The sequence below is a fragment of the Nomascus leucogenys genome, chromosome 2 (genome assembly GCF_006542625.1).
Source record: "Nomascus leucogenys isolate Asia chromosome 2, Asia_NLE_v1, whole genome shotgun sequence".
Classification (NCBI taxonomy): domain Eukaryota; kingdom Metazoa; phylum Chordata; class Mammalia; order Primates; family Hylobatidae; genus Nomascus; species Nomascus leucogenys.
The window spans coordinates 1726612-1752695 of record NC_044382.1 but is presented as its reverse complement, the minus strand read 5'-3'; the positions used below and the strand labels follow the sequence as shown (position 1 = coordinate 1752695).

At 43.8% G+C, this 26084-nt stretch overlaps 2 protein-coding genes across 3 annotated transcripts in view; both read left to right on the top strand.

The window, feature by feature from the left end:
* Positions 1 to 22807, top strand: part of CANX (calnexin) — a 32831-nt gene extending 10024 nt beyond the window's left edge. For both annotated transcript variants that reach the window (XM_003279553.3, XM_003279554.4), the window contains exons 6-15: positions 311 to 392; positions 1198 to 1390; positions 7391 to 7580; positions 10908 to 11021; positions 11645 to 11801; positions 14425 to 14640; positions 15285 to 15404; positions 16258 to 16384; positions 18596 to 18675; positions 20491 to 22807. In XM_003279553.3, the coding sequence (XP_003279601.1) occupies positions 311 to 392; positions 1198 to 1390; positions 7391 to 7580; positions 10908 to 11021; positions 11645 to 11801; positions 14425 to 14640; positions 15285 to 15404; positions 16258 to 16384; positions 18596 to 18675; positions 20491 to 20544 (1333 nt within the window). In that variant the 3' untranslated portion in view covers positions 20545 to 22807. The remainder of the gene's footprint in view (positions 1 to 310; positions 393 to 1197; positions 1391 to 7390; positions 7581 to 10907; positions 11022 to 11644; positions 11802 to 14424; positions 14641 to 15284; positions 15405 to 16257; positions 16385 to 18595; positions 18676 to 20490) is intronic.
* Positions 22808 to 24689: 1882 nt separating this feature from the next.
* MAML1 (mastermind like transcriptional coactivator 1) overlaps positions 24690 to 26084 on the top strand; it is a 49261-nt gene continuing 47866 nt past the window's right edge. Inside the window, exon 1 of the mRNA XM_003279556.4 lies at positions 24690 to 25316. Within this exon, the coding sequence (XP_003279604.1) occupies positions 24981 to 25316 (336 nt within the window). The 5' untranslated portion in view covers positions 24690 to 24980. The remainder of the gene's footprint in view (positions 25317 to 26084) is intronic.

The window sequence follows — 26084 nt, the reverse complement described above, 5'->3', positions numbered from 1 at the left end:
TAATTAATAGTTTTTCCTGCCTAATGCATTATTTTGAAACAAACTGGTTACTCATTTTCCTGACTCTAAATAACTTGCAGATTTTGCAGAACACATTTACTGGAAATCTGCATTAATGTTCAATTTAATTTTATTTATTTTTGTGGAATTTGATAACTATTCAAAAACAATAGAAGATGGAATCCTTTGTAAAGGTAAACAGTTGACCTATGATAAAACATGACCAAGATGAGGGAGAGAGGAAATACATTAAGAGAGTTTTGATCTTCCAAAATGCCATACGTTTTTCTACTTTTCTCTCTGATATTAGGTATGAGGTTAATTTCCAGAATGGAATAGAATGTGGTGGTGCCTATGTGAAACTGCTTTCTAAAACACCAGAACTCAACCTGGTATGTAATTCCCATTTCTGGAATGTGGCTGGACACCCACTATTACCTTGTAAGAATTTTGTAATTGGGCCCGGTATGGTGGCTCATGCCTGTAATCCCAGCTCCCAGCACTTTGAGAAGCCAAGGCAGGCGGATCACGAGGTCAGGAGATTGAGACTATCTGGCTAACATGGTGAAACCCTGTCTCTATTAAAAATACAAAAAATTAGCCAGGCATGGTGGCGGGCGCCTGTAGTCCCAGCCACTCGGGAGGCTGAGGCAGGAGAATGGCGAGAACCTGGGAGGCGGAACTTGCAGTGAGCCGAGATTGCACCACTGCACTCCAGCCTGGGCGACAGAGCAAGACTCCGTCTCAGGAAAAAAAAAAAAAAAAAAATTGTGAAAATAAAGACTTCCTCCTCTGCTGTTGTTTAACTCTTTTGATGAGTTGGGAATATTGACTTTGACACTAACATGCTTTTTATTCGAAGTGTAAATTACAAAGTTGTTACCAACTGTTTTTATCTGAATTTCTGGTTTTGCTTCTGCGTAAGTTTTAGTTTCAGCAAGGTTATTTCTTTGTTTTACGAGGAAGCAATAACTGTCTAGATGTGTGCATTACTTTTTTTTAGACACTTAAATGTTATTTTAAATTTACTAATGATTGCTGGTTATTCCTTTTTACTAAACAAACTTGTTAGCTTTTCCTTTAACTGTCACTAATATATTTGGAATTTTATAAGAGGAATTATCATACACTTTTGAAACGTTGCTTTTGAACACTTTGACTACAGTGACTTCACATAATCCTTTTTTGTTTCTGAAGGATCAGTTCCACGACAAGACCCCTTATACGATTATGTTTGGTCCAGATAAATGTGGAGAGGACTATAAGCTGCACTTCATCTTCCGACACAAAAACCCCAAAACGGGTATTTATGAAGAAAAACATGCTAAGAGGCCAGATGCAGATCTGAAGACCTATTTTACTGATAAGAAAACACATCTTTACACACTAAGTAAGAAAAAGCATTAGTTTGGGGGCTTATGGTATTACATATATATCATGCATTTAATTTAAAGATTGTATATCTGGCTGGGCACTGTGGCTCACGCCTGTAATCCCAGCACTTTGGGAGGCCGAGATGGGCAGATCACCTGAGATCAGGAATTCGAAAACAGTCTGGCCAAAATGTTGAAACTCCATCTCTACTAAAAATACAAATATTAGCTAGGCATGGTGGTACACGCCTGTAACCCCAGCTAGTTGGGAGGCTGAGGCAGGAGAATTGCTTGAACCTGGGAAGGAGCCAAGATCATTATGCCACAGCATTCCAGCCTGGACGACAGTGAGACTCCATCTCAAAAAAAAAAAAAAGGCCGGATCACAAGGTCAGGAGATCGAGACCATCCTGGCTAACACGGTGAAACCCCGTCTCTATTAAAAATACAAAAAAAATTAGCTGGGCCTGGTGGTGGGCACCTGTAGTCCCAGCTACTCGGGAGGCTGAGGCAGGAGAATGGCGTGAACCGGGGAGGCAGAGCTTGCAGTGAGCCGAGATCGCGCCACTGCACTCCAGCCTGGGAGACAGAGCAAGACTCCGTCTCAAAAAAAAAAAAAAAAAAAAAGATCGTATATCTGGAGAGTACCCCAGCCTCCAAATAAGAAGAATCTCAGCCTGGTATGGTTGCTCATGGGTGTAATCCCCGCACTTTGGGAGGCTGAGGCGGGCGGATCACTTGAGGTCAGGCATTCGAGACCAGCATGGCCAACATGCTAAAACCCTGTCTCTACTAAAAATACAAAAATTAGCTGGGCGTGGTGATGAGTAGCTGGTGTAATCCTAGCTACTCGGGAGGCTAAGGCAGCAGAATTACATTAACCCAGGAGGCAGAGGTTGCAGTGAGTCGAGATTGTATCATCCAGCCTGGGCGGCAGAGGAAGATTCTGTCCCCCCTCCACGAAAGAAAATCTCTTCACTTTAGTATCTTAGTTGGGAAATGACCTTAATTTGTCAGCATTAAAAGCAGCTTCTTGGCCAGGTATGGTGGCCCACACCTGTAATCCTGACACTTTGGGAGGCTGAATCGGATGGATTGCTTGAGTCCAGGAGTTCCAAACCAGCCTGATAACATTGTCAGACCCTGTCTCTACAAAATATTAAGAAATTAACTGAGTATACTGGCATATGCTTGTAGTTTCAGCTACTCAGGAGGCTGAGGTAGGAGGATTGCTTGAGCCCAGGAAGTCGAGACTGTAGTGAGCCATGATCTTGCCACTGCACTGTAGCCTGGGTGACAAAGTGAGATGCTGTCTCAAAAAAAACAAAACCTAAAAAACCTCTTTTCCACAGGAACTGAGGTTCGAGATAATTTTAAGAATAGAATAGGTATTTTTGGCTGGGCACGGTGGCTCATGCCTATAATCCCAGCACTTTGGGCGGCCAAGGTGGACGGATCACCTGAGGTCAGGAGTTTAAGACCAGCCTGGCTAACATGGTGAAGCCCAGTCTCTACTAAAAATACAAAAATTAGCCGGGCATGGTGGAGGGTTCCTGTAATCCCAGCTCCTTGGGAGGCTGAGGCAGGAGAATTGCTTGAACCTGGGAAGCGGAGGTTGCAGTGAGCCAGATTGTGACACTGCATTCCAGCCTGGGCGACAGGAAGACTCTGTCTCAAAAAAAAAAAAAAAAAAAAAAAATTGGTATTTTTTGCTGGACATGGTGGCTCACTCCTGTAATCCCAGCAGGATGGGAGGCTGAGGCGAGCAGATCACTTGAGGTCAGGTGTTCAAGACCAGCCTGGCCAATATGGTGAAACCTTGTCTCTACTGAAAATACAAAAATTAGCCAGGCGGGGTGGTGGCTGCCTGTAATCCCAGCTACTCGGGAGGCTGAGGCAGGAGAATCACTTGAACCCGGGAGGCAGAGGTTGCAGTGAGCCAAGGTCATGCCATTGCACTCCAGCCTGGGCAACACAGTGAGACTCCGTCCCCCACTCCAAAAAAAAAAAGGTTTTTTGTTTTTTTTTATCCTATAAAGAGCTTTGCTGATCTACCTAATTTCTTCCCTTTTTTTTGTTGAGAGATGTTGAATAATAGAATAAGTTATACGTATAATTATACATAAATCCAATAAAAATAGTTTTTCAGAAGTATCTTGTAGTTGAACTCCTTTGGATGCTCCAATACCTGGACAATTGACAACTGAGTTGAATCATTTTGATGCAGGTTTTTTTTTTGGTTTGTTTATTGAAGCTTTTCCTGCTAGTTTGAGATCATAAATAGGCATGCCTCTTTCTGAAGAATATAATAACCTTTTTTTTTCCTTTTTTTTTTTTTTTTTTTTTTTCGAGATGGAGTTTCACTCTTGCTCCCCAGGCTGGAGTGCAATTGTGTGATCTCGGCGCACCACAACCTCTGCCTCTTGCGTTCAAGCTATTCTCCTGCCTTGACCTCTCAAGAAGCTGGGATTACAGGCATGTGCCACCACGCCTGGCTAATGTTTTTTTTTTTTTTTTTTAGTAGAGATGGGTTTTCTCCATGTTGGTCAGGCTGGTCTGAAACTCCCGACCTCAGGTGATCTGCCTGCCTCAGCCTCCCAAACTGCTGGGTTATAGACTCGAGCCACCGCGCCCGGACCACCTTTTTAATTTTTTTGAGGCGGAGTGTTGCTCTGTTACCCAGGCGGTAGTGCAGTGGCGTGATCTTGGCCTACTGCGACCTCTGCCTCCTGGGTTCCAGTGATTCTCTTGCCACAGTCTCCTGAGTAGCTGCGATTACAGGCTTGCGCCACCATGCCCAGCTAATTTTTCTTTTTATTATTATTATTATTATTACTTTTTCCAGCTAATTTTTCTGTTTTTAGTAGAGACTGGGTTTCACCATGTTGGCCAGGCTGGTCTCGAACTCCTGACCTCAAGTGATCTGCCCGCCTCAGCTCCCGAAAGTGCTGAGATTACAGGTGTGAGTCACTGTACCCAGCCTAGAATATAACAACCTTTTTTTCTTTTTTTTTGTGACGGAGTCTTGCTTTGTTGTCCAGGCTGGAGTGCAGTGGCGCCATCTTGGCTCACTGCAGCCTCCGCCTCCCGGGTTCCAGTGATTGTCCCGTCTCAGCCTCCCCAGTAGCTGGGATTACAGGCACACACCACCATGTCCAACTAATTTTTGTATTTTTAGTAGAGCCTTGTTGGCCAGGCTGATCTCGAACTCTTGGCCATCTGTTGATTGCCCACCTCGGCCTCCCAAAGTGCTAGGATTACAGGCGTGAACCACTGAGCCCGGCTTAACCTTTTTTTGTTATTTCCAAAAGTAATACATATTTAAGGTATAGAAATTCAGAGGCCATAAATAAGCAAAAAGAAAACACTTAAAGCGAGGGAGAGGGGTTGAAGACAAGTTGGTTAATTGGTACAGAAATAAGGTAGAAGGAATAAATTCTAATATTTGATAGTACAGTAGGGAAATTATAGTTAGAACAATTTATGGTATATTTCAGAAGAGTTGGAAGAGAATTGTAATGTTCCCCATACAAAGAAAAAGTAAATGGAGCCAGGTGCAGTGGCTCAGGCCTATAATCCCTGTGCTTTTGGGAGGCTGAGGTGGGAGGATCAGTTGAGGCCAGGAGTTCTAGACCAGCCCGGGCAGCATAGTGAGACCTTGTTCCTACAAAAAAAAACAATTATTCAGGCTTGGTAGCATGTACCTGTAGTCCCAGGTGCTCGGGAGGCTGTGGTGTAAAGGATCCCTTGAGTCCAGGATTTCGAGATTGCAGTGAGCTGTGATTGGGCCACTTTACTCCAGCATGGGTCACAGAATGAGACTCCGTCTCAATAAAATAAAAAGAAAGAAAAGGTAAATGTTTAAGGTTACAGATATTTCAGTTACTGTGATTTGTTTTTTGTTTTTGTTTTTGTTTTTGTTTTGTTTTGTTTTGTTTTTGAGATAGTCTCGCTCTGTTGCCCAGGCTGGAGTGCAGTGGCCTGATCTCAGCTCACTGCAACTTCTGACGCCTGGGTTCAAGCGATTCTCCTGCCTCAGCCTCCTGAGTAGTTGGGACTACATGCATGCGCCACCACGCCCGGCCAGTTTTTTTGTATGTTTAGTAAAGTCGGGGTTTCACCATATTGGTCAGGCTGGTCTCGAACTCCCAACCTCAAATGATGGGCCTGCCTCAGCCTCCCAGAGTGCTGGGATTATAGGCATGAGCCACTGGGCCCGTCCAATGACTGTGATTTGGTCATTACACATTATATACACGTATCAAAATATCACATGTACCCCAAAAATATGTACAAGTACAATATGTCAATAAAAACATACACAAAGAAGTCACTTACAATTATCTTAAACATCAGCATTGTGATATATATTTGTCAATACGTGTATATACACATACACAACTTTATGTGCTATATCTAACTTTTTAATTTTTTTATTTTTATTTATTTATTTTTTTTGAGACAGAGTCTTGCTGTGTTGCCCAGGCTGGAGTGCAGTGGCGCGATCTCGGCTCACCACAAGCTCCGCCTCCCGGGTTCACGCCATTCTCCTGCCTCAGCCTCCGGAGTAGCTGGGACTACAGGCATCCACCACCACGCCCAGCTAATTTTTGTATTTTTAGTAGAGACGGGGTTTCACCGTGTTAGCCAGGATGGTCTCAATCTCCTGACCTCGTGATTCACCTGTCTCGGCCTCCCAAAGTGCTGGGATTACAGGCGTGAGCCACTGTGCTGGCCCTTTTTTATTTGAGACAGAAACACTGCAATCTCCACCTCCCAGGTTCAAGCGATTCTTGTGCCTTAGCCTCCCAAGCAGTTGGGTTTACAGTTGTGCGCCAACATGCCCACCTAGTTTTTGTATTTTTAGTAGAGACAGGGTTTCACCATGTTGGCCAGGCTGGTCTTGAACTCCTGGCCTCAAGTGATCCCCCTGCCTTAGCCCCCCAAAGTGCTGGGATTACAGGCATGAGCCACCACACCTGGCCCTACCTTTCTTAATAACAAAAGAGCGTGAAGTTCTTCCTCACAAGAATACTCATTTTCATTATCACTGCCACAGCAGCAGAGGATTCCTTGTTTGGATGTGCTGTAACTCAATCTCCCGTGTATTAGATATCTAGGTGTGGAATCTGGGCTTTAATATACATCAAACTTAAGATGCTTTTATGGGGCCCATGTGGCTGGGCACGGTGGCTCACACCTGTAATCTTAACACCTTGGGAGGCTGAGGTTGGGCGGATTGCCTGAGCTTAGGAGTTTGAGACCAGCCTAGGCAACATTGCAAAACCCCGTCTCTACTTAAAATACAAAAAATTAGCTGGGCATGGTGGCACGGGGCCGCCTATAGTTCCAGCTACTGCAGAGGCTGAGGCAGGAGAATCGCTTGAACCTGGGTGGTGGATGTTGCAGTTAGCCGAGATCACACCACTGCACTCCAGCCTGGGAGACAAAGCGAGACTCTGTCTCAAAAAAATAAAATAAAATTTTAAAAAATGCTTTTATGGATATAAAATTGTTTTTTCATTCTCCATGGGAGTTAAAAAGTAGAATCATGAGTGGACATGCATTTTAATAAATTAGAGGTTTGTGTAATTTCAGTAACGTAATAATACCAGCTCTATTAAAAATGAAGAAATGGACTTTTTGTACTGGGAAGTAGTTATAAGTCCACGTATTTATCTTCTCACTGGTATGTATGTGTAAGCCCAATAATTGTGTTTTTGTAGTTTCTTGATTTTTTTTTTTTTTAGTGTCTATAAGTAAAGTCTTTGGTGTTAAAGATTTTAACTATCATTTGCTGTAATTCTTAGAAACTTGAGGAACTAAGCATTTATGTTTTGTGCATAAGGAAATGGGCGTTAACTTGCCCAAGACCCCAAGAGCCAGGCATTGTTCTTACCCCAAAGCCTCAGGTCATACTTCTGCTGCTTCATGTTAGAAGTCATGATCTTTTGTATTATGGTAAAGGGAGCTTGGAAAATTAAGTACTTTTAATTCCATTTAATGTTTTCTTTCAGTCTTGAATCCAGATAATAGTTTTGAAATACTAGTTGACCAATCGGTGGTGAATAGTGGAAATCTGCTCAATGACATGACTCCTCCTGTAAATCCTTCACGTGAAATTGAGGACCCAGAAGACCGGAAGCCCGAGGATTGGGATGAAAGACCAAAAATCCCAGATCCAGAAGCTGTCAAGCCAGATGACTGGTGAGTCTTGGGGACCTGTCTTCAAGACTAAGGGAGCGTTTCATATATTCCATGTGGCTTGAACAACCAAATGTTGGTTGAGTAAGCTCTCATAATTTCAGTAATCCATGATGCAGTCTAATCTGTAGGGAAAATATACAGTACTATAGCTGGAAAGGGGCCATAATGTTATCATCTGTATTGACTCACCATTTTACAAGCCACAGAATGCCATACTTGGTAGAGTTTGTCTGTGGTGACACTGTTGGTTTGTGGCAGAATCTCAGGTCCTTTAACCTGGCTACTCCAGGGCTTCTGTGAACTCACATTTAAAGCCAAAGTCCTGAAATGTTAAATTTTAATTTGAAAAATAACCTTTTTCCTATTTAAACAATACTCAATTCTCTGCTCTGAGTTGGTCGGTAGAATACAAAGCCACAAGGACACCACCATCTGCCTACACAGAGCTTGAAGTCCAGTTGTGAGGCATGATGTTGGCATGTGGTATCGTAAGGGTTCATGAGAAGGTGCCACAGGAGACCAGAGCACCAGGTGTACCTAAACCAGGCATGGTTTCTTGGAGCAAGGCAAATCAGATTGAGACTTGGCAGTGAGGTGAGAGTTAAAAGAGTTGGTGAATATGGGAAGGGGTGTTTCTCATTGAAGAATGTCATATGCAGTAGAGGAGCTGCAATGAGCTTGACATGCAAGGGAGAAATTACATGGCCTTTTATGTAGGGTGCACATTGAAGAGTGAGGAGAAATGAAGATAGCTGAGGCTGTATTCTTGTATATGGCTATCTTTGAACTTGCAACTTCATACGGTGACTCCAGAAACGTCAGAAAGTGAACAAAGAAATTCTTACACTTTGTAAAAGTATCCTCCTATGCTTAGCAATTAAATTCTAGATGATCTTTTTCCTCCTTGAAAGGTAAGATACATTTAACTGAACTTTTGTACTGCACTAGTATAAGTGCCAAGTTTATTTGTATATTTGGTGTATATTAGATTTGGACTTAGCCTTGTTCAGTATTATATTCCTTAACTAGCTTTATCACCTAAGAAGGCCCCTGTACCCATTAAGCGGCCACTCCCTGTTTCCTCCCCCAACTCCCAGCAACCACTAACCTGCTTTCTGCCTCTCTGCATTTGTCCACTTTGTATATTTCATATAAAATGGAATCATACAGTATGTGGCTTTCTCTGTCCAGTTTCTTTCATTTAGGACAGTGTTTTCCAGGTTTATCTGTGTTGAAGCATGTATGACTACTGCATTCCTTTTTATGATTGAATAAATTCTACTGTTTTGATAATGCCACGTTTTATTTATCCATCCTTCGGTGGACATTTAGGTTGTTTGCTCCTTTTTGTCTGTGATTATGAATAATGCTGCTATGAATGTTCATGTACTGATTTTTATATAAATATGTTTTTTCTTTTCTTGCTTTTTTTTTTCTTTTTTGAGATGGAATGTAGCTCTGTCGTCCAGGCTGGAGTGCAGTGGCGCCATCACGGCTCACTGCAACCTCTGTCTCCCGAGTTGAAGTGATTCTCCCGCCCTAGCCTCCTAAGTAGCTGGGATCATAAGCGCGTGCCACCACGCCCAGCTAATTTTTGTATTTTTAGCAGAGATGGGGGTTTTACCATGTTGGTCAGGCTGGTCTCGAACTCCTGACCTCAGGTGATCTACCCGCCTCAGCCTCCCAAAGTGCTGGGATTACAGGCGTGAGCCACCACTCCTGGCCTCTTTTCTTTAGACATGGTCTCTCTGGGTTGCCCAGGTAGGAGTGCAGTGGTACGGTCACGGCTCACTGCAGCCTCTACCTTCTGGGGTCAAACGATCCTCTCCCGCCTTAGCTGCCCAAATAGCTGGGACTGCAGGTATGCATGCCTGGCTAATTTTTATGGGTTTTTTGTTTGTTTGTTGAGACAGAGTCTCGTTTTGTCACCCAGGCTGGAGTGCAGTGGCACGATCTCGTGTCACTGCAGCCTCTGCCTCCTGGGTTCAAACGATTCTCGTGCCTCAGCCTCCCAAGTAGCTGGGACTACAAGCGTGCACTACTACAAAAAATACTTGTATTTTTAGTAGAGATGGGATTTCACCATGTTGGCCAGGATGGTCTCAAAATTCTGATGTCAAGTGATCTACCAGCCTCGGCCTCCCAAAGTGCTGGGATTACAGGCGTGTGCCACTGTGCCTGGCTGTGTATGTTTTTTCTTTTTTTTTTTTTTGAGACGGAGTTTCGCTCTTGTTGCCCAGGCTGGAGTGCAATGGTGCGATCTTGGCTCACTGCAACCTCTGCCTCCCGGTTTCAAGTGATTCTCCTGCCTCAGCCTCCTGAGTAGCTGGGATTACAGGCATGTACCACCAGGCCTGGCTAATTTTGTATTTTTAGTAGAGATGGGGTTTCTCCATGTTGGTCAGGCTGGTCTCAAACTCCTGACCTCAGGTGATCTGCCTACCTTGGCCTCCCAAAGTGCTGGGATTACAGGCATGAGCCACTGCACCTGGCATAATTTTTGTATTTTTTAGTAGAGAGAGAGTTTCATCATATTGGTCAGGCTGGTCTCGAACTCCTGTCCTCAGGTGATCCGCCTTGGCCTCCCAAAGTGCTGGGATTACAGGTGTGTGCCACCGCACCTGGCCTTGTGTATTTTTTTTTTTTACTAGAGACTGGGTTTCACCTTGTTGCCCAGACTGGTGTGGCCTCAAGTGATCCTCCTGCCTCGGCCTCCCAAAGTGCTGAGATTACAGGCATGAGCCACTCTGTCTAGCTATAGATATATATTTTCATTTCTCTTGGGTATATATACCTAAAAGTGGAATTGCTGGGTCATGTGGTAACTAACTTTTTGAGAAACTGCCAAACTGTTTTCCAAATCAGCAGCACCATTTTACTTTCCCACCAGCAGCATATGAGCGTTTTAGTTTCTCTACATTCTTTCCAGCATTTGTTTTTATGAGTCTTTTTTATTATAGCCAACTTGGTACTAAGTGGTATCGTTTTGATTTGCCATTTCCCTATGGCTAATGATGTTAAGCATCTTTTCATGTGCTTATTGTATGTTCATATTGTATATTTATACATTTGTATATCTTCTTTGGAGAAATGTCTATTAAAATCATTTGCCCATTTTTAAATTGGGTTGTCTTTATATTATTGACTTGTAAAGATTTATTTTACTAGGCCCTTAGCAGATGGATGATTTACAAATATTTTCTAAGAGGAATTATTTTAAATTTTGAGATTAAAACCAAATTTTTTTTAGAATACTCTGTTCTGATCCACCAAGTGGTACTATACTGTGACCAGTGTTGCCATAACTGGCTTTCTTTTGTGTTTAAGGGATGAAGATGCCCCTGCTAAGATTCCAGATGAAGAGGCCACAAAACCCGAAGGCTGGTTAGATGATGAGCCCGAGTATGTACCTGATCCAGATGCAGAAAAACCTGAGGATTGGTAAGAACTTCAGTTAACTTTTTTTAATTACCTGGTTTTTTTGTTTGTTTCTTTTGAGATGGAGTCTCACTCTGTCTCCCAGGCTGGAGTTCAGTGGCACAGTTTTGGCTCACTGCAACCTTCACCTCCTGGGTTCAAGCGATTGTCCTCCATCAGCCTTGTGAGTAGCTGGGATTACAGGTGTGTGCCACCATACCCAGCAAATTTTTGTATTTTTTGTATTTTTAGTAGAGATGGGCTTTCACCGTGTTGGCCAGGCTGGTCTCAAAGTCCTGACCTCAAGTGATCTGTCTGCCTTGGCCTCCCAAAGTGCTGGGATTACAGGTGTGAGCCACCACACCCAGCGTAAGTTACCTGTTTTTATTGAAGTCAAACTTAATACTTAAATATAGCCAAGATCCCTAATTTCAGGGTACAATTTGACAATTTTAATTATATTTTCTTCTTTTTTAAAAAATATATTTTTCCTGAAAAACTGTTCTTACTGGAAATACAGAAACAGGAGAAGCTGGTCTGATACTGTGAAAACGTTTCAGCAGGATCTTGGCAGCCCTGGGCCAGCCAGCTGTTCATAGTCCTGCATCACAGAACCTGTTTCTAATTTGTTGTTTGGCCCTCCATAGGGATGAAGACATGGATGGAGAATGGGAGGCTCCTCAGATTGCCAACCCTAAATGTGAATCAGCCCCTGGATGTGGTGTCTGGCAGCGACCTATGATTGACAACCCCAATTATAAAGGCAAATGGAAGCCTCCTATGATTGACAATCCCAGTTACCAGGTTTGTGCCTCTTGATGGTTGTTTTCATTAATCTGTTTGTATTCAGATGGAAGTTTTATCTAGAGTAAGGCTGCCAGGTTGGTCATTATATTCAAGCTGTTGAATTAAAAGCAGAAAGTAGACTTCCTAAGTTGGAAGACAGCCTAATGGGTTAGGTGTTGCAAAGATAAACCTAGAAACTGGAGTGAATAACTTTCTTTAACTTACTTTATTTATTTATTTGTTTATTTATTTATTTTTGAGATGGAGTTTCGCTCTTCTACCCATGCTGGAGGGCAGTGGTGTGATCTCGCCTCACTGCAACCTCTGCCTTCAGGTTTCAAGCGATTCTCTTGCCTCAGACTCCCGAGTAGGTGGGATTACAGGCGCCTGCCACCACGCCTGGCTAATTTTTGTATTTTTAGCAGAGATGGTGTTTCACCATGTTGGCCAGACTGGTGTCGAACTCCTGACCTTGCAGTCCACCCACTTCAGCCTCCTAAAGTGCTGAGATTACAGGTGTGAGCCACCACACCCGGTGAACTTTCTTTTTTTTGAGACTGAGTGTCACTCTAGCGCCCAGGCTGGAGTGCAGTGGCGCAATCTCGGCACACTGCCACCTCCACCTCCTGGGTTCAAGCGATTCTCCTGCCTCAGCCTCCCAAGTAGCTGGGAGCACAGGCGTGCACCACCTCACCTGGCTGATTTTTTGTATTTTTAGTAGAGACAGGGTTTCACCATGTTGGCCAGGCTGGTCTTGAACTCCCAACCTCAGGTGATCCACCCGCCTTGGCCTTTCGAAGTCCTGGGGTTTCAGGCAGGAGCCACTGTGCCCAGCCAAGAGTAACTTTCATAGTTGCTTTGTAATTATATTTAAAAACAAAAGGGGCCGGGCGCGGTGGCTCACGCCTGTAATCCCAGCACTTTGGGAGGCCGAGGCGGGCGGATCACGAGGTCAGGAGATCGAGACCATCCTGGCTAACACGGTGAAACCCCGTCTCTACTAAAAATACAAAAATTAGCCGGGCGAGGTGGCAGGCGCCTGTAGTCCCAGCTACGCGGGAGGCTGAGGCAGGAGAATGGCGTGAACCCCAGGGGGCGGAGCCTGCAGTGAGCCGAGATCGCGCCACTGCACTCCAGCCTGGGTGAAAGGGCGAGACTCCGTCTCAAAAAAAAAAAAAAAAAAAGGAAAAGAGAAATGGAAAACTGTTGATTTGGGTACCCTGCTCTTGGGTGCCAGGGTTGCTTCAGCCATAGGCTCCACAGCTGAGTCTGGACAATCTGTGATGTGGTGAGTAGAGAACTGTGGTTTGAGTCAGCATCTTGACTACATCAAGTCAGCCCACCGCTTGGCCTCAATGCTTGCAACTATAAAAAGGCTGAGGCCCAAGGGAGATGGTAAGGATACAGGTAGTAAGGTTGTGAAGCTTTGGGCCTCATGCAAAAATGTACACCCTCAGACCTTTGTTCCTTTTATCTTTCTAGCCAAGTAAAATTATAATCTCTACGAAGAGTGGCAATTAAAATTATTTATAATCATTAATTTGTCTACTTTGTCTATTTATATGCAAATACTGATATATGTATACACATATACAGAAACAGGAGAAGCTGATCTGATACTGTGAAAACATTTCAGCAGGATCTTGGCATAGTATATGTATATATACATATACTAATATATGTTTTTCTGTAAATTTTTTATTTTTTTCTCATAGTCTTTAAAGATGTTCTGTGAATGTATTTTTAATTGTGTAGTCAAACAATAAGATAAAAGTTTTACTTTAAAAAAGTTGCCCTTATAATAAAAAAATAAATAAATAAATAAATACATAAATAAATGTAAATAAATAAATAAATACAGTAAAAAAAAAAAAAAAGTTGCCCTTTAGGCTGGGCATAGTGGCTCACGCCTATAATCCCAGCACTTGAGAGGCCGAGGTGGGTGGATTACCTGAGATCAGGAGTTCGAGACTAGTCTGGCCAACATAGTGAAACACCATCTCTACTAAAAGCGCAAAAATTGGCCGAGTATGGTGGCACATGCCTGTAGTCCCAGCTGCTTAGGCACAAGGCTGAAGCGCAAGGATCACTTGAACACAGGAGGCAGAGGTTACAGTGAAAAAGAAGTTGCCCTTTAGTTGTTCTCCTGTTGGCGGCCATTTAGGTGGATTGTCACTTTTGCTTTCAGAGTCACTGCTGCTGTAATGATCCTTGTACATCTTTGGGTGTATGTTGTAAGTATTTCTCTAGGTAGTTATCTAGAAGTGAATAGCTGGTTGATGATCATGTGCGTTTTATTTTAAATTACCACTGAAGAAGTATGTGCTGACTTAGGCTCCCATTCTCATTAGCAGTTGGTAAGAGTGGAGGCTGTTGAATGGGCCAGTAACTTGAGGGGTTGGTTTGGACCAAGGTCATGGGTGATAGTAGAAATTGGAAGTAGTTGGAGTCCTGCAGTCTTAGAGGCAGAGTGTGTAAAGTAATCTGTAGCATTTATTATTTATTTTCCTGTTGCTTATTTCAAGTTTCATGAAGTTGGCATTTCTCTCCATTGTTCATGCAAAATTTCTCTTACAGTAGATTCACCATAAACTTTTGTTGATCATTATCTGAAATGATTTTCTAAAACATTTTTTTCTAGGGAATCTGGAAACCCAGGAAAATACCAAATCCAGATTTCTTTGAAGATCTGGAACCTTTCAGAATGACTCCTGTTAGTGCTATTGGTTTGGAGCTGTGGTCCATGACCTCTGACATTTTTTTTGACAACTTTATCATTTGTGCTGATCGAAGAATAGTCGATGATTGGGCCAATGATGGATGGGGCCTGAAGAAAGCTGCTGATGGGGCTGCTGAGGTTCGTGTTTGCTGCTTGTGCATTTGTATCTGTTATTGTAAGGAGCTATTATTTTGTGAAAGTCTGTGTAAGGTTTTTTTCTTCATTTGGCAATATTGGCATAAAAAGTATAACCATATGCCTGCAAAAGACACAATATTGGGTTTTGGGGCATGATTTCATTAGTCTAATGTAGTGGCTTTAGAGACTATTTGTGTTATGTTCAGGGTTTTTTTTTTTATTATTAGTCTGTGTATATATTTTGAAATTTGTCTTTTAGGCTATATTTTAATGCACTCTTATATGTTGAATCTCAGTTTACACTACATATAGAATTTTCAAACAACCGGTCACGTGGCCAATCTAAGAATTGGAGAGCCAGGGATACTGAGATAAGAAAGTCACCGGATCCTGAGGTTAAGGGAGCCTTTTGCAGGTGATGTAGAAGCCAGCTTTTGCACCTATGAGAGTGAAATCATCTTGATTATAAGGAGACCAAGAGGATGGAGGCTTTCTCTAATTTCTTTTTTACATTTTATGAACATTTTCTCTGAAAAAGAAGGTCCTGCGTAGTGCCGTGCCATAACTGAACTGCAGAAAAACAACGCGGCCTATGTTTGGTGTCAAAAGCCGGAACTTTGAGTCAGTCCTGTCTTGTTTTTCAGCCAGGCGTTGTGGGGCAGATGATCGAGGCGGCTGAAGAGCGCCCGTGGCTGTGGGTAGTCTATATTCTAACTGTAGCCCTTCCCGTGTTCCTGGTTATCCTCTTCTGCTGTTCTGGAAAGGTAGGAAGTTTTTTTTTTTTAGAATCAATTTTAGAGACATCACTGTAGTGATTATTAAAAATAACTAAGATATGTTGCCTGAGGTTTTCTTTGTAGTGGCTCATGTTTGGTGTTGACTTCAGAAACCTTACTTTCTGTTCCTCAGTGGCCGTTTATTGTGCCCAGATGGGAGCAGGATTTATAGTCCGTTGGTTGCTATTATTATTTATCCTAATCTGTTACTCTCCATAGTGTTCCGTAGCAACTTTCTAAAAAAGACAATAAACTTAGATACAAAACTAGCCACTTGGGCAATAATCAGCTTTGCCTGCTGGCATAGCTATTTCTATTCTTTGTAATTCAGTCTTTGATTCCTCATTATCCATTCTGCCTTCACCTTCCCCACTCTCAAAACAGTATAGGGTACCACAGCCTTATTGTTAGTTTTTCTTGTTTAGCCTTTTTTGCATGCTATCATGAAAAAAGAAAGTCTTATTTTGGCCTCTCCTTCTACTAAATGAGGATTCTGCTTCATCTGGCATTCATAGCACTTTGTAACTGGATCCCAAGTTCCTTTTCCAGCCTCAGCCTCTGCCACTATTCTGTGTATCTGTGCCTCAGTCACCTGGACTTTTTTGACCTGTATTTTCCTGCCTGGCCCTTTTGTTTTTATTGTTCTACCTTGAAACACACAAGCCCATGTGCACGCACACACATACACACACGCTCTTCAGGGTAGGAATTACATCTTATTTGTTTCTGTATATCTATCCCTGTATACAGCCTGGAACAGAACTTTGCCTTAGACATTCAGGAATTATGTAACATAATACATGAACATGTAAACAAAATTGTACTTTGGGGAACATTTCAGAAACAGACCAGTGCTATGGAGTATAAGAAAACTGATGCACCTCAACCAGATGTGAAGGAAGAGGAAGAAGAGAAGGAAGAGGAAAAGGACAAGGGAGATGAGGAGGAGGAAGGAGAAGAGAAACTTGGTAAGAAATAGAGTCCAGAAAATCTGCTTTAAGCCAAGACCCTACGATGTTGTTAAACCTTTACAGTCAAGTTAAGGATTGTTTTTAGCCAGGCGTGGTGGCTCAAGCCTGTAATCCTAGCATTTTGGGAGGTTGAAGCAGGAAAATCGCTTGAGCCCAGGAGTTTAAGGCTGTAGTCAGCCAGGATAGTGCCACTGCACTCCAGCTGAGCAACAGAGTGAGACCCTGTCTCTCTCTCTCTTTTTTATTTTTTAAGACAAGGTCTCACTCTGTCACTCAGGTTGGAGTGCAATGGCACAATCACAGTTCACTGCAGCCCTGACCTTATAGGCTCAAGTGATCCTCCTACCTCAGCACCCAGCCAAGTAGCTGGGACCACAGGCATGCACTACCATGCCCAGCTGTTTGTTTGTTTATTTATTTATTTATTTGATATGGTCTGGCCCTGTTGCCCAGGCTGGAGTGCAGTGGTGTGATCTCGGTTCACTGCAGCCTTTGCCTCCCAGATTCAAGCGATTCTCCCACCTGCGCCTCCTAAAGTGTTGGGATTACAGGCATGAGCCACCAGACCCAGCAAGATCCTGCCTCTTAAAAAAAAAAAATTGTTGGCCAAGTGCAGTGGCTCACGCCTGTAATTCCAGCTCTTTGGGGGTCAAGGCAGGCGGATCATGAGGTCAGGAGGTCGAGACCATCCTGGCTAACATGGTGAAACCCCGTCTCTACTAAAAATACAAAAAATCAGTCAGGCGTGGTGGCAGGCGCCTGTAGTCCCAGCTACTCAGGAGGCTGAGGCAGGAGAATGGCGTGAACCTGGGAAGGCAGAGCTTACAGTGAGCCGAGATTGCGCCACTGCACTCCAGCCTGGGTGACAGAGCGAGACTCTGTCTCAAAAAAAAAAAAAAAAAATTGTTGGCCAGGCACGGTAGCTCACGCCTGTAATCCCAGCACTTTGGGAGCCCAAGGTGGGTGGATCATGAGGTCAAGAGATCCAGACCATCCTGGCCAACATGGTGAAGCCCCGTCTCTACTTAAAATAAAAAAGTTGGGCTGGGCGCGGCGGCTTACGCCTGTAATCCCAGCACTTTGGGAGGCCGAGATGGGCGGATCACAAGGTCAGGACATCGAGACCATCCTGGCTAACAAGTGAAACTCTGTCTCTACTAAAAATACAAAAAATTAGCCGGGCGTGGTGATGGGCGCCTGTAGTCCCAGCTACTCGGGAGGCTGAGGCAGGAGAATGGCGTGAACCTGGGAGGTGGAGCTTGCAGTGAGCCGAGATGGCGCCACTGTACTCCAGCCTGGGCGATAGAGCGAGACTCCGTCTCAAAAAAAAAAAAATAAATAAAATAAAATAAAAAAATTAGCCAAGCATGGTGGCAGGCGCCTGTAGTCCCAGCTGCTCGGGAGGCTGAAGCAGGAAAATCACTTGAACCCGGAAGGCAGAGGTTGCAGTGAGCCGAGATTGCGCCACTGCACTCCAGCCTGGCGACAGAGCAAGGCTCAGTCTCAAAAAAAAAAAAAAGTTGTTGGCCGAGCAAGGTGGCTCACGCCTATAATCCCAGCACTTTGGGAGGCCAAGGTGGGCGGATCACCTGAGGTCAGGAGTTCGAGATCAGCCTCGCCAACATGGTGAAACCCCGTTTCACTAAAAATACAAAAATTAGCCAGGCGGGTGGTGGGCACCTGTAATCCCGGCTACTTCGGAGGCTGAAGTAGGAGAACCACTTGAACCTGGAGGCAGAGGTTGCAGTGAGCCGAGATCATGCCATTGCACTCCAACCTGGGTGACAAGATCAAAACTCCATCTCAAAAAAAAAAAGTGGCTGGGCGCGGTGGCTCACGCCTGTAATCCTAGCACTTTGGGAGGCCAAGATGAGCGGATCATGAGGTCAGGAGATTGAGACCATCCTGGCTAACACGGTGAAACCCCGTCTCTACTAAAAATACAAAAAGTTAGCCAGGCGTGGTGGCAGGCGCCTGCAGTCCCAGCTTCTTGGGAGGCTGAGGCAGGAGAATGGTGTGAACCCGGGAGACAGAGCTTGCAGTGAGCCGAGATGGCGCCACTATACTCCAGCCTGGGCGGCGACAGAGCAAGACTCTGTCTCAGAAAAAAAAAAAAAAAAAATTGTAGATATAGAGATGTGTTCTAATGCTAATGTATAATCACCAAAAATAATAAGGTTTTGCTCAGTTGTTTACCTTCTGTCTTAGAAGAGAAACAGAAAAGTGATGCTGAAGAAGATGGTGGCACTGTCAGTCAAGAGGAGGAAGACAGAAAACCTAGAGCAGAGGTAAAGGAAAGGGGCCACATTTTGTTTTTCCAAGTTGAAGGTACACTTATGTAAAGGGAATATTTCAGTAGGGTAGTTTACAGTGGCTTATGGCCGTAAAAATTCTGTTAACGCCAATTTTGTTGAAGTAGGATTCTTTGTGATACAGGTCAGTGTTTTGTTTGATAATTTTAAGCTACATATTAATCTCAAAAGTATCTTTAGCTGAAAATGATTTTCTGGAATAAGCAGAAGGTTGTAGGGGGAAAATGAAATGCTTGCTAAGAAGGAAACTTCGGGTCATTAACAGTCTATTTGCCCCTCCTCACTGTGCCCTGAAAAGTATTTCTTATACAAATCACTGTGTTCTAAACTTTTTGTCCCCATTTTCCATAGATGCATTCATTCATTCATTTACCTGACATTTGTCGAGTGCCTATTTTGTGCCAGGCATTGTCAGTGGGTAAGGCAGACAAAGATACTCTGCCTTTAGGGAGCTTAAATTCTACTTGGGGGAAACAGGCAATGAGCAGTAAACATTTTAAGGAAGTAAACAACACAGCATATTAGGAAGTGAGAAACTATGAATAATTAAAACAGGAAAAGGTATTAAAAGTGCTAGAGGTAGGCGGGTCACCATGTTAAAGCCTTTACTCAAAAGATGACATTGAACCAAACACTTGAAAGAGGTAGAGAACTTTTCCATGGGGATGTAAGTGGGAAGAGCATTCCAGGCAGAGAGAACAGCCAGTATTGAGGCCTAAAGTGGTTGTCTACAAGGCCAGTATGGTGAGTGGACAGAGAGAGTGGAGAAAAGAAGGGTGGAGAAGGCTCCGGGTTAGACAGGCTGTTGTGTGGACTTGGCTTTCCCTCCTAGTGAAGTGGGCAGCCATCACAGGCTACTGGACACAAGTGTCACAGGATGTTGTGTTTCCTAAATACCAGGGAGAATCAGGGGGACCAGTTAGGTCCCTGTAATCATCTAGGAAAGATACGGTGGCCCCACAAAGGGTGACAGGAGAGGAACAGAGGGTATGAGAACTAGTCGGGGATCTGGATCTTGGTTTTGTGGTAGATTGGATATATGGAGTATGAGAGAAAAGGAACAGTGTTCATTGTCTGTACCATTGCCTACTAAAGTCCTTTACCCAGCACCTCTGTCTGAATCTGGTCTCTCCTGGAAAGCTCTCCTCAGGTTTTACTTCCAGGTACAACTCTGCCTTCCTATTAATAAAGGTCATTGCTATCTGTATCTTTTGTATATTTTCCATGGATATGTTCTGTCTTAACTCGAATGCAATTCTTAAAAGTAGAGACCATGTTTCCCCCAAACTCCCTCACACATTAAAAAGTTGCTGGTGCATTTAAAAAACGGGAATATTTTCATAGGGTAATTTACAATCTTAGCAACTTGTGATAGAGTACAAACAGCAGCAGCCTTGGAGTCAGTCTACTTGGATAGCCTTCCATCTCGTGAATCCTTGGTTTCTTATCCTCAGAATGGGGCTAATGTGCCATAGTCCAGTAGATTGTTTGGGATTAAGCAAGATTAAGAAATCTCAGTGTCTGATCCTTTTTTAAGAAAATGTTTATGGGTTAGATTGAGAAAAGTGTATGTTTATAGAAAACAATAAAGACTAAACTGAATTAGAGTAGGCATAATTCCACCACCTCTGAGATACCCATTCTTCTTGGTGCATTCTCTTCTAATCATTTTCCTCTTTTTTTTCATCAAATAAGTTACCCTCAGCCTGGCTGATCTTGAATATATGGTGAACTTTTATTATTTTTTAAATGTGCTAATTATAGTGAATTTCTTTTCTTTTCAATCAATAGGAGGATGAAATTTTGAACAGATCACCGAGAAACAGAAAGCCACGAAGAGAGTGAAACAATCTTAAGAGCTTGATCTGTGATTTCTTCTCCCTCCTCCCCTGCAAGAGTGGTCCTAGGAGAGGACCTGGCACACCTTAGGTTGACATTCAGAAAACTTCAAGACATCACCATCAGCAGGCTCCAGTTGAACACTAGTCTGTGTAACTTTAAACATCTAGCAGTAAATACTTGCAGTTGTGATATAAAGGACCCTGTTTCTGTAGAAAAGAAAACATTTAACATAATGGTTGTGAAATGTAACATGAAGCAAACTAACTTCTTTTTTTTTTTTTTAACATCTTTGTTTTTAAAATAGAATGATAGAACTTTGCCAGTCTTTAAGATCTTGGCTTAATTTAATGTATTAATCTGTTTGTGCAAACATAATACCACCATTTAAAAATGTTAGGGAGATGAGTTGCAGTTTTTATAATAGATTTTTTTTTAAAGTTTGGTATTGTAAAACATCCACATCTCTGTCCCTCAAAATTGATAATCACGTTTAAAGTGCAGTCATATGTGGTTATAATCTTGTTTTGTTTGCTTCCATTATTCAGTTCCTCCTAAGAAAATTGAGGAGAGGGACTGAATAGAAGCCCAAATTTATGTAAAAGTTGCGTTTAAGTTGTATTAAAAATAGATATATAAGAAAAAAAAATCTTTCACTTGATGTTGGTTAGACCAGAAAGTGCGTGTGTTCTGTAGCTCAGTTCCCAGACAGCTTTGCAGGTAGTGGAGGAGGTGGCTTCATGTGGCACTTGGGCGTTCATACTCCACTTGGGAGGGTCAGGCTGTGGCCTTCTGGAGCAGGTGGCTTGTTAAGGAACACTAGCAGGGCATGGCACATGAGCTCCGGAGTAGATGTCTTCATCACTTCTTCCACTGTGTGTTGACACTGTTTTCCTTACCTATTTCCTCAAATCCCCAGCTTTCTCCTCTGCTATGCATTTTCTTCACAGTGCAGCTTGCAGTCCGTTGCTGAAAATGATTATAAGCCCTGCATAATGTTAAGCTTTATTGTGATTATGTGTATGTTTCTTCTTTCTTTTAAGCAGACCCATACCTTTCCAGGGTCAAAGTACAGAATAGAATACAATCTTTGATTTTTATCCATTTCTTTTACTCTGTGTAAAGACTTTAGAAGTCTAATTCACAGGCGAGCCAATACAGAATTGACTGCAGTTGAACAGACTAGAAGTATTTGTGGGAGGAGTGACATGAAGCATGAGTTATCTGATTTTTTTTGTAGCTGCTAAATATTTTAAGCCTTCATTTGCAATTCATGTAACAATTGTGTCATAAATTACACAATAAAGCAGTCCTGTTCAAATCTTTTTTTTTAACGTGGCTTGTAGAATTTTTAAAAAAGTGATCTTAGGTTTGTTTTTTCATGCGGAATGCAGATGGGTGCTATCAGAGCCTCCCACACCACTATAGTGTAATAATGTTATTATTACTCTACACTGAAACGTATTCAGAGTTAGATGTTATTTTAGCTTTAGTTGTTCTTTAGAGGCTTTCAGATGTACCGATGATACTGTTTCTTGCACTGAATATATAAACACTCCACAGTGTTTATATTGGGAAGATATTGGGAAGGAAATATATTTGTAAAAGATGAAGGCTGTATCTATTTTTTTTTCTTTTTAAACTGGTTCACTTAAATTCTTTTGAGGATGGGATGTATTTTTCTTGCTGTTCAGTGCTTTTTCCTTTTCATCTGTTGTTCTGTCGTCACAGTGACCTTAGCTACATAGCAGGCTTTCCCAGATAATATTGATTACAAATAAACAGTTGTTACTTAGCAAGACCTGAAAATATGTCTGCAGGTTTCTCCTTGAAGCAAATATGTGGGATCATTGCATTTCCAGAAATCTGCCTCCTTCACCCTCCGTTTACAGTATATGTCATGCCTCACTTTCTTCTAGCTGAGCTTTAAATCATTAGAGCTTAAATTGTCAGATTGTTCATTGCCTTTCCAGGGTTATTTAGTAAAGTTTGTTCAAAACAAAAACGCCTTTTCTTGGTTCTTTTTTCAGTTATTTTGAAGGTCCACCATCTTGATTAAATGACACATTAATGAATGACCAACAGCAGCTTTCAGCTCTTAAAAAGAAACTTATATTATGATTTTACATGCTGGTTACCTGTTCCATTGTTGTCAAATGCCCGCTCTCCATCAGCTGTGTTCCTCCATTTTCTTATCCACAAAGTACTCCTCACTTTTCAATTTGTCATGTTACTAAATGGTGTTACATTAAAGCCTGTGTTAAGTGTCTGCTTTTGACTGAATTTCTTCATAGTAACCTTCAGTCTGTGTATGTTACTATGTTCAATTAGTGGGTTGATCTTCCTTTAATTGGCCACTATGTGAGAGTTCACTAATAGGCAGAAACTATTATGGACAGTGAAATAATGACTTTATCTCACCACATGAATTTGATGCAGTCTTTTATGTTTAGCCCTTGCCTCTTCCTGCCCACATGATTGCAGTGCAGTAGTTTCTGTTAGTGTGGACAGCAGCTCAGAAAAGGAGGGAATGCTACTGATAATTTGTAGATAATATTCTTTAAGGCTTAGGGGAACCATTGAACTTTGAAATTTTTATTAGAAAATTATTTGTTGGGAATCAGACTCCATCATTTTACATATACTTAAATACTAAAGGGATATTTTTGAAAGCCCAGTTTTTTATGTGCTATTAAATTTTTAGATTACATACTAAAGAAAAGTATGTACACAGAATGTAGTGCTCCTAGTTACTATTTTTTCTATTAAAGAAATAGTTTAGTTCTGGTGTAAAATTTCTGTTTGAGTGCTGAAAAAAAAAGCAGGACTGCATTATGGCACTTTTGCCTTGGTGGCCCACTTTCTCCATTTAAAACATTAGGATTTGTATTTTTCTGCTGCGTTTGTATGAAGACATATTAGATTGTTTTCTCTTGATTTTAAAATAAAACATCATGAGCCCTAGTAAAAAAGCTAGAGTAACTGCTGATGGTGTATCTCAATGTGCAGCCTCCTGCCACCTCCTGCTTAACCTTTTAGCAATTAGAGTGCCCATATCTAGAGTTCCTGATATCCTTTGGCATCACACTATCTAGTTTTAGTTCTAACACTGTTTCATTGCCCCAGTCCCTCTACTCCCCTTTGCCTATTAGTTTTAATAATGGGGCATAATTTGTCTTGGTTTGATTTTGTTGAGTAACTCAGTTTCACCTAAAGGACTGTTTTTGGCCGGGAGCGGTGGCTCACGCCTGTAATCGCAGTACTTTGGAAGGCCGAGGTTGGGCGGGTCACCTGAGGTCGGGAGTGGGAGACCAGCCTGACCGACATGCAGAAACCCCGTCTCTACTAAAAATGCAAAATTAGCCGGGCGTGGTGGCGCGTGCCTCTAATCCCAGCTACTCGGGAGGCTGAGGCAGGAGAATCGCTTGAGCCCGGAAGGCGGAGGTTGTGGTGAAACGTCATCCTTTGCATTTCCAGTTCCCTCTAATGGAGCTGGACTCTTGCATGCTTTTTGCTCCCATCTTCTGGACTTTTTTTTTTTTAAGTAGTGACTAATACTGCACTTTTGAAACTTGCTCGGGCTTTTATAAATAGGTGGAAACTGACTACCAGTGGTTCGGGATGGTGCAAGAGGAAACTACCAGCTCACTAGACGATTCTGACCAATTATGGGGCTGGATATAAGGAATAAGGTCAAAGTAAAACGGCTGACATTAAAATAGCGTGGCTACTTACAGTTTATCAAACTCGAAATTTAAAAAAGAATAAAAAAAAAAAAAGGTCTCTGTACTGCCAGGCGGGCGACAGGGACTGGCCAGCTGCGCCGCACCCGCCGACCAGATTCCCCTTTTCTCGGGGGAGCCGGAAGGGCCTGCCTTCAGCGGGCGATGTGCAGGAAACCAATAGCCGCCTCTGGGACGGGCTCCTGTCAGTCACGCTTAGCTCCGCCCCCAGGACTAAGGTCCGCCCAGGGGCTTCCCTCCGCCCTTCGCTTGAGAGTTCTTTTAAATACCGCTCTGGAGCCCGAGCGCGCCTCTTGCGTGCTCGTCCCCACGCCCTCGGGCGGCCGGTTCTTCCTTCTCTGATTGGCCAGGACCCCTGCTCATCAGTCGTGACGCACAAGGTCTCCTACCGAGGCCCCGCCTTCTTCCGAGAGGCCCGAAAACAATTTTAAGATGGCGGCCGCGGCGGTATCGCGGAAAACAATGGGGCCGGGGCGGTGGGGACAGGCCGAGGCTTGAGGTAGGCAGCAAGCGCCGGCTGGGGGTCGGGCCGAGCGGGGCAGGAGGAAAACTCGCCGCCGCGCGCGAGCCCGCTCCGCTGCCCTCGGGGGCATGGCGCGGCCGTGAGGCGGACAGGGGTAGCCGCGGGGAGCGAAGCCCGCAGTGCCAGCCGGCCCCGAGAGGCCCGGCCCCGGGCCCGGCCCGTGCAGCCCGCGGCCCATGGTGCTGCCCACCTGCCCCATGGCGGAGTTCGCGCTGCCGCGGCACAGCGCGGTCATGGAGCGCCTTCGCCGGCGCATCGAGCTGTGCCGGCGCCACCACAGCACCTGCGAGGCCCGCTACGAGGCCGTGTCGCCCGAGCGCCTGGAGCTGGAGCGCCAGCACACCTTCGCCCTGCACCAGCGCTGCATCCAGGCCAAGGCCAAGCGCGCCGGCAAGCACAGGCAGCCGCCCGCCGCCACAGCCCCGGCGCCCGCCGCCACAGCTCCGACGCCCGCCACCGCGGCCCCGCGCCTGGACGCCGCTGACGGCCCCGAGCACGGCCGCCCGGCCACGGTGAGTAGGGCGCGGGAAGGCGCTTGTCGTGGCGGCAGCCCCCTCTCCCGAAAACGCTTCCTGTGACGCGGATCGGGCCGCTGGGAGACTTTCCCAGGCGTCCGCGACTCCTGGATCTGGCTGGAGAGAGGGTAACATGGCAGGGAGCTGAGAGGTTGTCATCTTCGGGAAGTGGCACGGTGGCGTTACTTTGGGAAAACAGCACCGTGAGAGCCTTGCAGGAGGCCCGACCTGGGAAGGCTGGCGAACGCTAACCGGAGGGTTTTTCTTCCAGACTTGATTCCGGGATGTTGAGATCTTTATTCGAAATAGACTAGCATTCGAGTCGCCTGTGATGGAGGGAGTTCCTGCACCGCAGGCCTGGTCTCATTTATTCTGCAAATGTTTATTGGGTCCTTGCCTTTTACAAGATCCTGTCCTGTAAGCAGGGTCAGGGCTTTCATATGGAAATAAGTCGGCCTTTGGTTGACCAACTCAAACTCCTCTGAATGGAAAATCAAGAAATGTTTGGAAAACTTAGTAAAATGTTCAATGAGTTGCATATAAGTATTCCTTGTTCAGGTAGCCTGAACTTTGTGAACTTGAGATTCCTGCAATATTGTTGACAATTCTAGTTTTAATTTATCAGGCCTGTTTAAAATCTCTGATGATGTTAGATTGTTGGTCAATTATTACTCCCTTTGTGCTCTCAGTAAATGTTCCTGAAATTTGTTGGTTAGAGGTTTTTCTCCCTGAAACAGATTTACAAGGGAGACAAGGTTTTTCAAT